Below are 14,714 nucleotides of genomic sequence, written 5' to 3' on the forward strand. Positions count from 1 at the left end.
AACAACTTGGAGGTCACACCCAGCAAAGCGGCCCCTACTGACCACACAGGTTCTGCTTCTTCAATAAGAGATGTCTGTAACAAAAGCACTTAGATTCTTGTGTGAACAAAACAGACCCACATCCTCGCTTATCTCATAGAGTCTTGTCTGCTACCTGTTTGAGGACAGTTTCGGGATCTGTTAGCAGCATTTGCAAGTTTCTATAATCTGGTATATCGCTGATTATATTTGCTGGCGGTGAATTCTTGAAACAGACCGACACACGCACTCACGGAGCTGTGTCCAGAATGCTTTGTGGATCTCAGAGCTCCTGATGAACCAAACTCACATTCTTCCTCATTTTGCCTTTTACTGCTGCTCTCCTGGATCCTCCAGCCCACGGGAGTGAGGCCCTTTTCATGCTAATGTCTGTGTGTGGTTGGTGTTTTCCTGTGTTGCAAACCCATTGATTAAACTCCACACAGTCTTCCCCGCGGCTCATCGGTATTCCCTTTCTGAATGTGTGCCCCTGCGTCCACCCCGCCCCACTGCCTCCCATTTCCATTCCAGCCTCTGAGTCTGTTCGGGACTCACTCCCTGGTATCTTTCCACCCAAGAGAGTAACTTTGATTCTTCTCTCCCACAGGAAGATGATTTGAACGGAATCCACATTGTGGCCTTTGCGGAGAGGAGTGACCCAGGTAGGAACCCTACCCCCTGTCCCCACTCTTACACATCTTAGACCAAAACTGACCTCTCTCCTTCGTCAGCCCTCACCCTCTCTTGCGTCATTTCCGGTATTCCGCAACCACAAGGTACCGAGCGCCCCCTGGTGGTAGCCTATTAGGCATGACTCCACATTCAAGTATGCACACAGCTAAGAGAGCATGACCCTGGAGAAGGAAATGACAACCCACTCCAGTATTCTTGCCTGGACAATCCCATGGACAGAGGAGCCTGGCAGGCTACAGTCCATGGGGTCGCAAAGAACCGGACACTACTGGGCGACTAAGCACAGCACAAGTGAGTATGCACCTCCTTCTGCCTAGCTGCCTGTCTATTAAGAAGCGCCAAGGACTGAGGGGGAGGATAGTAAAACATCCTAGCTTTAAGGATGTGTATGTGTATGTGGGGGCTGTGCTTAGTCACTCAGTCGTGTCCAACTCTGTGACCCCAAAGACTGTAGCCCACCAGGCTTCTCTGTCCATGGGAATTCTCCAGGCAAGAATACTGGAGTGGTTTGCCATGCCCTCCTCCAGGGGATCTTCCCAATCCAGAGATCGAACCCTGGTCTCCTGCACTGTTGGCAGATTCTTTAACATCTGAGCCACCAGCGAAGCCCAAGAATACTGGAGTGGGTAGCCTATCCCTTCTCCAGGGGATCTTCCCGGCCCAGGAATAGAACCAGGGTCTCCGGCATTGCAGGAAGATTCTTTACCGGTTGAGCTACCAGGGAAGCCCCTGTGTATAGGGGGAGGGAGGTGAACTTCTGTTCACATTTAAACTTCATTTACCAATGTTGTGATCTAGCCTATGTGAATTACAACCCTACCTTAAAATGACAACTGTGTATCCTTTGGTCTGCAAAATATTGTCTGTGCTTGGGAAACTTCATAGAAAATATTCTGCCAAATAATGAGAACTGGGCAAAACAAGCAGCTTGTTTCTAAAGTACAAAATGACCCTATAAATGGGTGTTAACCTGGTCAAGTTTTTCCTGGTTTCACTCTTTTTAACACCAGTGGAGAGTGAAGTGCAGGAAAAATTAATTTTGCAGGTGGTAAAATTCTGCATTCCTTCAGCAGTGCTCTGTGAATAAAGTTTCCCAAAGGGAAGGGTAAGCGGTGATTCTGAAGTATGTTTTGGAAGACCTGGGACAATCTAGAACGCAACCAGAGAGGGCAGGGAACTTCCGTTAGGATGGCTAAGCAGCCAGGCTTTGGGCTATGAGGTACCTGGGCAGGGTTTCCCAACCTGACAACGCCACCAACTCACCCGGGACTGACTGAGACAAGCTCTGAGCCATGTGCTGACGCCCTGTGGGGTTTGGGAACCGCTCTTCCGGGTAGGACACATTTGTATAGTATTTGCCTCAGCCTCTCATATATTCATTCATAAAGACATAAGGAAGTAGAGGGTCAGAGAAGTTCAACAAACTGCCAAAGGGCCAGTGGGAGGCCACAAAGAGGGAACAGTTGTCCCATTCATCAATATATACCTGGTTCTTGTCCGTGCCTTGACACAGAGTAGGTGCTTAATAAGTACCTGTGGGCAGATGATTAGATATGCTGATGACTGAGACCGAGCCCAACTCTTCACTGTCTGACCAGCATTTTGTTTGTTTGTTTGGTAAAACACCATCAGCCTCCACAGTTTCTTACAAACTGAAACCCAAATATTTTTCTCATGCAATCTTTAAAATTGAGGTATAATTCACATACCATAAGATACATCATTCTTTAAATATTTATGTATTCGGCTACCCTAGGTCTTAGTTGTGACATGCAAACTCTTAGTGGCAGCATGTGGGATCTAGTTCCCTGACCAGGGATGGAACCCACCCTCTGCACTGGGAGCACTGAGTCTTAGCCACTGGGCCACCATGGAAGTCCCTAAGGCTCACCTTTTCTAAGTGCAATTCAGCAGTTTTACTATATTCACAAAGTTGTGCAAACCTCACCACTATCTAATTCCAGAACACTTTCATCATCTCAGAAAAATCTCATCTCAATTAGCAGCCACTCCTATTCCCTTTTCCTCCACCCGCTGGCAACAACTCAATGTACTTTCTGTCTCTGTGGATTTGACTGTTCTGGATAGTTCATGTAAATGAAATCATGTAATATGAAGCCTTTTGTACCTAGCATCTTTCACTTACCATAATGTTTTCCATATTCATCTGTGTGTGGTATGTATCAATAATTCATTCCTTTTTAGGGTCAAATAATATTCCTTTGTATGAAAAGCAAATGTATGCTCCAAATTATCTGAAAACTTCCTCCCCCTTTTTTTCATTAATTTTTTGGAATGTTCACCAATGTCCCAGTTTTCCCATCATTGACTTGCAGATTTGGGAAAACTCTTCAAGAAAACCTAATCTGTGTCCAAAAAAAATATCAATACGTTTCCAGCTTTTTCCCACAATTCTGGCTACCCCCAGCCCCTGGAGAAGAAGATAGCAAAGAAGCCAGTTGCGCAAGGTTTACAAGCTATAATCAAACAGAATGGGATCCCTGGTGTTGTGTGAACAGGGATGAAATGGCCATCAGCAGCAGCCTGCTGGCGAGACTCCAGGGGGCTTCCTTCCCCACCCCCTGCCCCCTCCCAGGATTGCGGGGAGGCCTGTCTGGCTCTCTGGAACAATGGAACAAAGAGGCCTCGGAGTAGTTGCAGGAACCTGTTTGACCGAGATTGCTGCTGTAATGAATCAAGCTCCTGAAACTACTTCCACCTCCTCCCTGCGCAAATATCCCTGGGCCCGAAGCCGTGTCTTGCCCCACAGGAGCCCATGCTGGGGCTTGTTACTGGGAAGCTGGAAGAAACGCTGGGGGTGGAGGTGGGGGAGGGAGGACGAGCTCACAGCATCTTTCCTCAGGGAGGGGGTGGAGGCACTGGCCTGCTCAGGGCTGGGAAAGAGAAAGGCTGTTCCGGGAAAGTCCCTGACTAGTCAGTCATTACTGCAGGTCACTGATGTGTAACCAGGGCAGGGGGGCCTGACTGCACGGACTAGGAATTTCATTCCTACCCAGACAGTACTTCCTGGTATACCTTGCTCTTGCTAACACGCTCTGCGTGGCCCACTGTACCAACCAAACCCCTACCCACTCAACAAAGAAAATAATACAGCTCTCTTAAAGAGCTAAGAGTCTGGAGGAAGTGTGCTGTGAGCTTTATGGAGGTGGTCCTATTTGGTCCTTAAAGCTACCCTGTGATGTATGCATGGTGATGATCCTCCCAGCATCAGATAAGAAAAGTGATTCTTAAGGGTTAAATGACTTGCCCAAATCACTTGCTGTATTCAAGCCAAGATTCAAATTCTGGCAGGCTTTCTTGACCTCTGACCACATAGTGATTCTGATGAAGATGAGGATGATGGTGACTTATTGTATTCTTAGATGAAGTAACCCCATGTGAGAGGTACTACTTTTATTCCCATTTTACAACTGATGAAGCTGAGGAGGCCCAGAGCAGCTGATTGACTGGAGAGCAGGGGGGCTGGAATCAAACTGAGCGCTGACTGGGTGCCAAGCCCCACCCTGAACCACAAAGCCCCACCCCTCAGAATGACTACCCTGTGGAGTCTGAGTGACCGCTTAGCCTGCCCTCCTTCCTCTCCGCTGTCCTTCACCACCCTCTGCACCTCCAACATTTGAAAAAACCCAAAGAAGTTCCGTGGAGCACTCAAGATGGCACGGTTAGAGGCAGCGCAGGCACAGGAGCTTAGATTTCTGGTGGCTCCTTTGGGCACTGTCCACCCGACCACACTACCTCCCTGGGGTCGCCCAAGCCAGCTGCAGGCTCTGAGCAAGGCATGGGGGAGGTGGGAGCCAAGAGAGCAAGAAAGAGAAGTGGGAGTGAGGAGAAAGGAGCCACCTGGAAGCTTGAGAGCCCGATCAATGAAGAAAAGTCAAACTTCCTCCCCACTGATGCTACCAGATTTGGAATCTACGATTATTCGGCGGCAGCAGTAACACAGGTCTCTCCGAGTGACCTGGCCTCTCAAGGACTCTCCCAGCAGTCCTGACAGCCCCAGTAGAGGGCTTGTGTTCAGGGGCTGCAGACCCTGCCTGCTCTCTGGCCCTGAGCACAACTGCTGGATCTCTTCTGCGGTGAGCTCTCCTCCCTGTTGCGACTGCAGGCAGGCCTGGCTGGAAAGGACCGTTACAGCTCTCTGGTCTTGCCCAGAGCCCTGTGGTGCTGCCCGGCTTCCTCTTCCACAGCCTCCTCTCAGCTCTTGCACTCAGAATGCAGCCAGATCTACTGTTTGACACGTGTGAAAATGAACCATCTCCCCTGCCGCCCCCAGAGGTGTCTGCATCAGCCTGACATCTTCTTTAGAGCACTGGATGAAAGGGTCACAAAGTGGCATTTCTACGTGAGCTCATGCTGGATAGATATCCTCCAAGGGCACCGGGGACATTAGCACTAACAAGCTGGAGATGCACTGAGGCTGCTGTCTGAGCATATGGAATACAACCAGTGAGGGGCCCCGAGTGCAAGAGCCCAAGCCCTTGTTCCAATTGAGTTTCAACAGCCTCAGGTTCTTGTAAAATGTCTTTGACACTAGTTGCCTCAAATAGGAACACTGACTGCTTAATTGAGCTTCCAAATTCAAATCTGATCAAATTTAAAATGCAGTTCTTGCTAAATATAGTTCCAAGCACTTAAATATCTGCACATTTCATCTTCACGGCAGGCCTGTGCTTATAGGTAGTCATCATTGTTCAGTCGCTAAACTGTGTGTCTGACTCTTTGCGACCCCATGGACTGTAGCCCACCAGGCTCCTCTGTCCAAGGAATTTCCCTGGCAAGACTACTGGAGTGGGTTGCCATTTCCTTCTCCAGGGGATCTTCCCAGCCCAGGGATTGAACTCTTGTCTCCTGCATTGCAGGTGGATTCTTTACCACTGAGCCACCAGGGAAGCCCTTGTAAGCAATAGGTACTGTCATTATCATCTTCCATGATATGCAGTTAGGGAAACAAAGGTATGGAGAAGTTAAGTAGCATCCCTCAGGCACGTGACTAATCAGTGGTAGAACTGGGGTTCCAACCCAGGCAGTCCAGCCTCAAGCCCTGGACTGTAACCGCCACCTCTGCTTCTGTATCGTTTGCCTTTCCCACCAGTTCCAGGACCCAAGAGCTTGAGCTTCCTAGACAGCACTAGTACTAAAGGACCCACCTGCCAATGCAGGAGACATAAGAGACAAGGGTTCGATCCCTGGGTCGGGAAGATCCTCTGGAGAAGGGCATGGCAACCCACTCTAGTATTCTTGCCTGGGAAATCCCATGGAGAGAGGAGCCTGACAGACTAGAGTTGCAAAGAGGCAGACATGACTGAAGTGACTTAGCATGCTTGCACATACGCAAGAGCTGGGAGACAGAGAAGGGAGCGCTGTGGTACGGAGTGATGGGGTGTTCTAATGTCTCAGGGGCCAGCTCAGGACTGCGGGGCCCATATCATGTCCCCCATCTCTCTCTAACAGGTGACTGAGTGACACCTTGTCAGGGACGTGCTCTCAACTTTGTCTCCCACGGCTCCCAAAGGGCCCCGGTTCAGATGCCATGCGGCTGCTTAGGTACTGAGTGGGCCTTTCTGAGAGGAGACCTCTCAGGTGACTGCCCTCCACACCTTCGTGTCCCAGCATCTGGCCCTGGGTCTGATACATGTGGGCACACAGAATATACCCACCCAATGACACCAGGAGCCCTCCTATTAATGAAGGATAAACATAGTGAAGAGTACTTGACATGAATTAAATGCTGATGGAGTGGGAAAGAAAGAAGACGGAAAATCTTTGCAGTCTCTTCTGCAAGTGCCTGGCATGATAACAATAGTATCATTATTATCAACAAGCCCCCAAGGTCATGGGGGAGCTTTTTTCTCCATTGTCAGTTGAGGAGATAGAGGCCCCAGAGAGGTTAAGTGGCCTGTGCAGGGTCTTCTAAGTCCAGACACAACCTGTAAGCCACGTGATGCCTGCTTATCTGTGGCACCTCCCTCAGAAGCAATAGTCACAGGACTTGGCCATCCAGCCCGGTTCCCCAAGCCTAGGCCTGTCTCCAGGAGTGAGACTCCGAGTCCCATAACTGCACCTGGGGTAGCAGTGTGGGGGCGGCGGGGGTGTCTCTCAACGTATTTACGGGATGAGTGCCGCCAGCCCCTGAGGATGGGTCGGGAGGACAGTGTGAGGGCCTGGTGGGCAGCGTGCAGAGGGCCTGGACCTGTTACTGCGGGGCCCTTGCTGGGTCTGAGACACACGTGTGTCTGCCAGACAGGCCCTGGCTTCTGGCGTGGTTGAGACTGGCCTGGAACTGGTCCCCCAGGGCTTGTGCAGCCTCATTCCCACCAGGCCCTCCCTGCCTGGGAAGGAGGAAAGTGTAATCATCATCCTTTCCTCCCACAAAGATGTGATTCCCAGAGGCCTCCTGCTCGCCGTGGGAAACCTGGCTCAGCCTGAGCCCTCCGCTCTGGGTCGTGGGATCTCAGGGTCCAGCCTCGTCTGGCATGGAAGGAATCAGAGCTCTCACTGCATTGGGCTCAGTCGTGTCCTACTCTTTGTGACCCCATGGACTGTAGCCCAGCAGGCTCCTCTGTCCATGGGGTTTCCCAGGCAAGAATACTGGAGTGGGTTTCCATTTCCTCCTCCAGGGGATCTTCCTGATCCAGGGATCAAACCTGCATCTAGTTTATTGGTTTTTTTTTTAATTCAAGGATAATTGCTTTACAATATTGGTTTGGTTTCTGCCATACATCAACATGAATTAGCCATAGGTGTACATGTGTCCGGGGTTTCCCAGACGGCGCTAGTGGTAAAGAACCCACCTGCCAATGCAGGAGATGTAAGAGATGAGGGTTGGATCCTGGGTTGGGAAGATTCCCCTGGAGAAGGAAATGGCAGTCCACTCCAGTATTCTTGCCTGGAGAATCCCACGGACAGAGGAGCCTGGCGGGCTACAGTCCATGGGGTTGTAAAGAGTTGCACACGACTGAAGCGACTTAGCCCGCACATACGTGTGTACATATGTCATCTGTTCACGGGCCCCAGTTTGAGTTTCCTGAGTCAGACAGCAAATTTCCATTGGCTGCCTATTTTACGTGGGCTTCGCTGGTAGCTCAGACGGTAGGTAAAGAGTCTGCCTGCAATGCAGGAGACTGGGTTCACTCCCTGGGTCGGAAAGATACCCTGGAGAAGGGAGTGGCAACCCACTCCAGTGTTCTTGCCTGGAGAATCCCATGGACAGAGGAACGTGCTGGGCTACCGTCCATGGGGTTGCAAAGAGTCGGACCCGACTGAGCAACTAACATACACACATATGTATTTTACATATGGTAGTGTTTATGCTTCCATGCCACTCTCTCCATTCGTCTCACCCTCTCTGTCCTCCCCCTCGCCTGTGTCCATAAGTCTGATCTCTATGTCTGCATCTCCATTGCTTGCATTCTTTACCACTGGCCCCTCTTCTTTATTTGGATCCAGCTCTGAGATTCCAGGCACACTCAGGGAAATCACTGACAGCCAACTGAACAGGCTGTGGCTCAGCTGCAGGCTAGAAAGAGGGGAAGGGGCCCATGACTCCTGGTGAGGGGGAGGCAAAGGCCAGCAGAGGCCAGCCCATCAGCCCCCAGGTCCACCCTTGTGTCTCCCGCTGTCCATGCCCTCGCTTCCCTCACGTGGACGCTTTCACTCCTGGTGCTCGAGTCTCAAGCACAGACTTGAGCAAAAAGATGCAGCAGTTTGGGTCAGTGTGTGGAGACCACACGCTGTGGGCTGTGGAACCAGAACCCGAGGTGTAGACCAGAGACCCGAGTTAGAATCCTGGCTCTGCTGCTTGCTGGTGTGAGATGCTGGGCAAGTCAGGGACTCTGACTTGTTAAAATGGAGATGATAACATCTTCCCACCCTCCATCAGGACTACATACAAAGATTAAACGCAGAAGTACTTCATAGCCAGTAGCCAGTAAACGCTCGAGAAATACTGGTAAAACCAAGGTTGGGCAACATGATCACAGGCTTCCTGCACGTAAAGAACAATGCCCTGTGTGCATAAAGGAAGAAGTTGGTAGATGGACTTCGTGAGAAAAAAAGGAAATTTCAGTTTGATGAAAGAAAACAACTCTTGGCTGTCTGGGTTATTGATTCTGTACTAGACCTTTAGGGAGGCCAGAGGGTCTCAGCGCTGGAAACATTCAAGAGAGAAGACAGACAAATGTTCTGGGTGGAGCCTGCCTGGATATGTGGAATGTTTGGGAATCCCTTCTGGCTTTGAGAATGGCGGCTTCTCCAACTAATGACCACAGAGAATAGCTCTCTACTTTCAATGGTGAAATAACTGCTAGTGTACAAATCTCAAAATAATAATATTTCCTCATTTTTCTTAATCTACCTTTTAAAAAAGAATTACAGGCTGTTCTTTTTGAGAAATACATGGTCATAATCTTAAAAGGCCTCAAAGCTGGGTATATCATTGATAAGAAAATGGTCATTAATTTCAAACTCATTCATTCATTCATTCGTATAGTTGCGACTGTGAGCTAGTCTTGTGCTTAACATTGAATTACAAAAGTGAAATATGGCTCCCAACACTTGCCTTCCTGGTCAAAAAGGGAGGGTCCACAGTGGATGTGTCCCTTTTCCAGGATACCTGTTTTACAAAGAAACAGAAGTGGTCCCTAAGTAGAAACTGAACTTGTAAGTTACAATTTTAGTGACTGAAGACATATGAGGCCAGTGTGGCTGTCTTAATTCTGCTTTCACAGATGAATGAGAATTCATTCCAACAAGGATTCAAGGCTGGGGGTTAACAGAGGTAAACAGGGCTTGCAAGCCTTGGATCAGGAATATCAAAATTAGCTTAATGACTTTAAAACAAAGTAAGTAAGCCTTGCTTTAATCCTGTACTGAGGCAAGGTTCTCATAGTCATACCAGCTGCTATAGCCACCCCTGCAGCCTTCAATCACTGAATCAGCAACAGGGACCAGAAGGAATCACTCTACGATATACCACCTCCTGGTGTAATTGCATAGGAAAATGTCTTCTCTGCCACACGGGGCCAAAACTGTATCTAGCCCACCCTTGTGCCCAGATCCTTGCACTTAAGACATATGCATTGGATAAACAGATGAATGGCCAGGTTCCTTGTATTCAGGCAGAAGAGTGTCTGAGAATTTCAGAAGAATAATAGCTAAGCCTTACTTTATGTCAGGCACCATCTAAGTGTTATAGACACTAACTCATTTAACTAACATTCAGTCCACAAAATCGGTACTATTGTTATCATCCCCCTTTTACAGACGAGAAACCAAGACATTAAATGACTTGCCCTAAGTCACACTCCAAACGGCAGACCCAGGATTTGGACCATTTGCCCCAAGTGTCCACATGTTTAAGAATCAAGCTGGGCTGACTCCCTGAAGAACAGGTTCTGTTCTTGGAAATATTCAGGGATGCAGAGGGAGTAGGCCCTTTACAGAATACATCATCCAAGATGTCAAAAACTGCCCTTGACTCTGGATGAAACATCCCAACGTTAATGGCAACTCATTTATTAATTTATTGAGGCATGTTTTTTGAGCTTTCCTCGCTCCTCCATAGGCACAAAGAATATTCTCCTCACAAAAAAATGTTCTGTATTCTTAAAAACAAGCATTAAACCACAATTTTGACTTATCCTGTTTATGTAAAAACTCCAGATCATTTGATTTTTCTTGCAGGATCCAATTTTTGTTCCTTCAATCTTTCTCTTTTTATCTCCAAACCTGCTCTGAAACAGAAATGTCCCTGTATGTACATTCCTATTTATAAATCGTGATATGTGGGTTTTCCATCCGAAACAAGCAGCGCCATCTCGTGTGTTCGGCTTCTGTTCAGATCTCTGTCCTCTACACTCGTACCTAGACCCGCGTCTGCCTTCCCTTACGTCAGTCAGTCTTTTGCACCTCAGCTTTACTTTCTACATGAATTCCTGACTGTATTGTTGAATTTCATCCTCTTTGTGAATTTCTGATTTGTCACATGTGATCCTCACTTTCCAGAGTGCTGGCAGCCGCACCTTATTTGTAGCCATCCATCTCTCCTCGGCTGCTGAAAGTGGTGACTGATGCTCTTGAGGAAAACCCCCCGGTGCAGTCTGTGTATTTGATGATACATAAACCCACAGCTAACCCAGATGGCACCATAGTTCCCTGTCCTGTCCTGCGACAGCGACACACCCAGAGAAGGCAGACGCATGGTGTCCAGGTAGCAGCAGCCAATGGCACTCCGGAGGGACCTTCTCAGCCACACCTACAGGCTGCTGGAGGAATAGCCCCACCTCCACTCCCACCCCTACAGTGATAGATGATAAACTCTGAAGCACAAAACCCCATCCATCTCTGTCAAACAATCTAATTTGTCATATAATTCAGCGGATAGATGGAAAAATCACCCAGACCACCCAGATCTCTGCAGGATAGGGCTGCAGGCCATAAAGACCCTCTTCTCTGCTAGAGGTAGTTCTGCCTTCCAGGTAACAAGGGCTGAGGGGTCCACTCTGAATCTTTAGTATGATTTAGCTACACTTAAAGAGACTACACCGGCTCAAAGCAGAGCTGCTAAGAATAGTGTTCATTTTGCCTAGAGTGTATTAGGGATGAGGAAGTGCAGGGAAAAACCTTTCCCAAGAGGCCCCAGGTAGCCAAACAAAGGCTAGGATGCCTGGAGAGAGGAGAGGCGTGTTCAACAGAGGCTGCAGAGAGGGGTTCAAACTGACTGGTGGTGTTAGTCGCTCAGTCGTGTCCAGCTCGTTGTGACCCCATGGACTACAGCCCACCAGGCTCCTCTCTCCTTGAAATTCTCCAGGGAAGAATACTGGAGGGGATAGCCATTTTCTTCTCCAGGGGGTCTTTCTGACCCAGGGATGGAATCCCTGTCTCCCGCATTGCAGGCAGATTTTTCACTAAGCCACAGGGAAGCCAAATTGACTGGATGCCATAGATTTCTTTTCCAGTATGTGGTCCACCCAGGCGTGGGGACAGGTCTTCCTTATATCTGTGTGCGTGTTAGTTCCTCAGTCGTATCTGACTCTTTGCAACCCCATGGACTGTATAGCCTGCCAGGCTCCTCTGTCCATGGAATTCTCCAGGCAAGAACACTGGAGCGGATTGCCATTTCCTTCTCTAGAGTATCTTCCCAACCCAGGAGTGAACCCGGGTCTCATGCATGGCAGGCAGATGCTTTACCGTCTGAGCTACCAGTCATCGCTTGTCCCCTTCATCCCAATTGCTGGGCCTCTTCAGATCCATCTCCCTCAACCTCATCTGTGTCCCCCCAGAGAACTCAGCGAGGGCTCCTAACAGTCTTCTTTGTCCTAGGGCTCTTGCACCGGAGGGTTCACCAAGAGACTCTGAGGTCTTTCCATTTTCCTGAGTTTTATTCTAAAACAAACCATGAGTCCCCTATACTCTGGGATTCCCGGAAACCATGGAGCTTTTATATGTGGATACATGGGCGTGCTTTTTCCAGCACTTGGACTTGTACACACAAACACATACACACTGGTACAGAGCTTATTCTCAGGGACTTGTTACAACCTAAACTCTTTCTTACTGATTGGGAGTCAGGGAGAGAGATGGTGAAGGTTTAGGTTATGCTTTCTCTTAATAAACATTTCTTTTTTTCTTACTACACAAACTTTTTGTTTATGACATAAAGTTTTTCTTTCTCAGTTCTTCAAGGTTTAGGCTTTCTGTGCTCTTGAAGCCATCAGCTTGTCTTAATGAGGCTTGTATCTGCTTTTCATATGAATCATCCTTCCCCTGGGGGGCGGGCAATGAATGCTGTAAATTGAATAAGAAGAGGGCAGAGCTCTCAAGGAAATAGTGAGAGGGAGGAAGGGAACCCCATTCACTAACTCAGAGCTTTGACACCAACTGTAGTAAAGAACCTACCTGCCAATGCAGGTAGATGTAAGCGATGCGGGTTTGATCAAGGGTCAAAAACATCCCCTGGAAGAGGGCACAGCAACTCACTGCAGTATTCTTGCCTGGAGAATCCCATGGCCCGAGCAGCCTGGCAGGCTGCAGTGTAGAGTCACACAGAGTCGGACACTCTGAAGCGACTTGGCATGCACACATCAATCAGAAGCCCACTTAGTTTGAAAGTTTTAGGAACTTGTAGAAAACTAAGGATGCAGGCTCAAAGTTCTTGGTCAACAGAGTGAATGTTCTGGGGAGCTCTGAGGGATAACAAATTATCCGTTTTAAGAGATGGCGCAGAGCGCTGAGCACCAGACTGGAGTTTCTCTGTTCTGGGGTTGCACTTTCTGACTCTTCGGCTGGTCAGTTTTTACAGGCAATTTAGCAAGTGGAATTCAGCTTTGAGTTACAACCAGGCACTTCCCTGTGAAACATTTAATTTCTTTATTCAAGATGTTTACCGTTTCCTTTGAATAAGCTGCTTTGTGTCTGGAGTTCTCATCTGGCTCATTTTGTAGAATAATCCTGGAATTGAGGGTATGCGCCAAATAACCTAAGGAACCCTCATGGAAAAGCAGCACTCTGCTTTCCCTCTTAGAAACCATGCATGCGCAGAGCTTACTCAACCTTCTTGCATCCTGCTTCAGATGGCTATGAGTTCCTGGAGATCCTGAAGCAGGTTGCCCGGGACAACACAGACAACCCGGACCTGAGCATCGTATGGATCGACCCAGACGACTTTCCTCTGGTGAGTGACTCAGACTGAGACCTCGTCCTTGGTCACCGTCACAGTCTCATGTTTGTGTTTAGTGGGAGAACTGGATGCACAAAGGAGGAGGTAAAATAGGAGGGGCACTTGCAGAAGCCCAGTGGCTGCCTCTACCCAATGTGAAGATCTTGGCCCCTGGGACAGCACTGAACTTAAGGCCTGGTGCCCACACTGACCTGGTAAGACTTACTGTTCTCACTCCCTGGAGGCCAGAGTTCCTCTGGGGCCCACTTAAGTGTGGGTGAAATTCTTCTGCCAACGGTTCCATAGCTGCCTACCACTCCTTGCTCTAACCTTTTTCATTTTCTGAGGGGGACCATCACTCTGGGGCAATCCGAGTTTCTAAGTAATAAACCTTCAGAAATGAACATTCTGCATGGAGTTAAGAACAACTTCTGGGCAGGCAGGGACCCTGTCTGTCTTGTTCATCATGCTCTCCTAGCATAATATCTAGCACCTGTTGAATGTGTAAGGCCCTTAAACTCTTGCTGGGTCAATGATCAAAGCCTCGATTATGCTTTATTTTAAAGAGAATAAACAGAATTTGTAGCAATATGTGAGCCCAGTGGTAATGAATGTAGCTCATATACTCTATTATATACCCAGAACTATGGTAAATTCTTTACATGCATCATCTCATCTAATCCTCTCAACAACCCTATGAAGTACAGACCATTGTAATACCTATCTTACGGGATGACAACTGGAGAGGTTTAAGCTGTAAGTGGTAGATGTGATCTTCTAACCTAGGTCTATGTGATGCCAAAGCTTGGTCTATTAGTCAATAGACTTTAGGTTGAGCTAAATGCTGATACTCAATACTAGCTATCATTAGGATATAAATGATAAGGACTCCCCTGGTGGTCCAGTGGTTAAGATGCCACACTTCCACTGCAGGGGCTACGGTTCCATCCCTGGCGGGGGACCAAAGATCCCACATGCTTTTCGGTGAGACAAAAAATAGGGAAAAAAAAAAGAATATAAATGATCTCTATCTTCTTCCAGGAATTATCATTTGTTGCATAGGTCACAATCGATCAAACTATGATTAAATATACAAAAATGAAGAGTGTCAGTGATCTCAGGGGTCCTGGAACCCAATCCTACATAGAGGATGAGTGAATCGAAGGCAGAGAATTCCATGTCACCTAAGGCCAATGTCATAATTCTGGGCAACCATAACAAAGTCATGATGCTTATAAGATGCTGTATATTATAGTTTTGTTTGTTTAGCCGTTACCTGGTTTTAGTTCTCATTTATCTGGACTATTTTGTTTTGCAAGCTCACAGA

General features: G+C 48.1%; 1 protein-coding gene across 1 annotated transcript in view; it reads left to right on the top strand.

The window, feature by feature from the left end:
- CASQ2 (calsequestrin 2) overlaps nt 1-14,714 on the top strand; it is a 73,569-nt gene that overhangs the window by 55,457 nt on the left and 3,398 nt on the right. The window contains exons 8-9 of the mRNA XM_043459868.1: nt 626-680; nt 13,302-13,402. Coding sequence (XP_043315803.1) covers nt 626-680; nt 13,302-13,402 — 156 coding nt within the window. The remainder of the gene's footprint in view (nt 1-625; nt 681-13,301; nt 13,403-14,714) is intronic.

Source organism: Cervus canadensis, chromosome 2, assembly GCF_019320065.1.
Source record: "Cervus canadensis isolate Bull #8, Minnesota chromosome 2, ASM1932006v1, whole genome shotgun sequence".
Taxonomy (NCBI): Eukaryota; Metazoa; Chordata; class Mammalia; order Artiodactyla; family Cervidae; genus Cervus; species Cervus canadensis.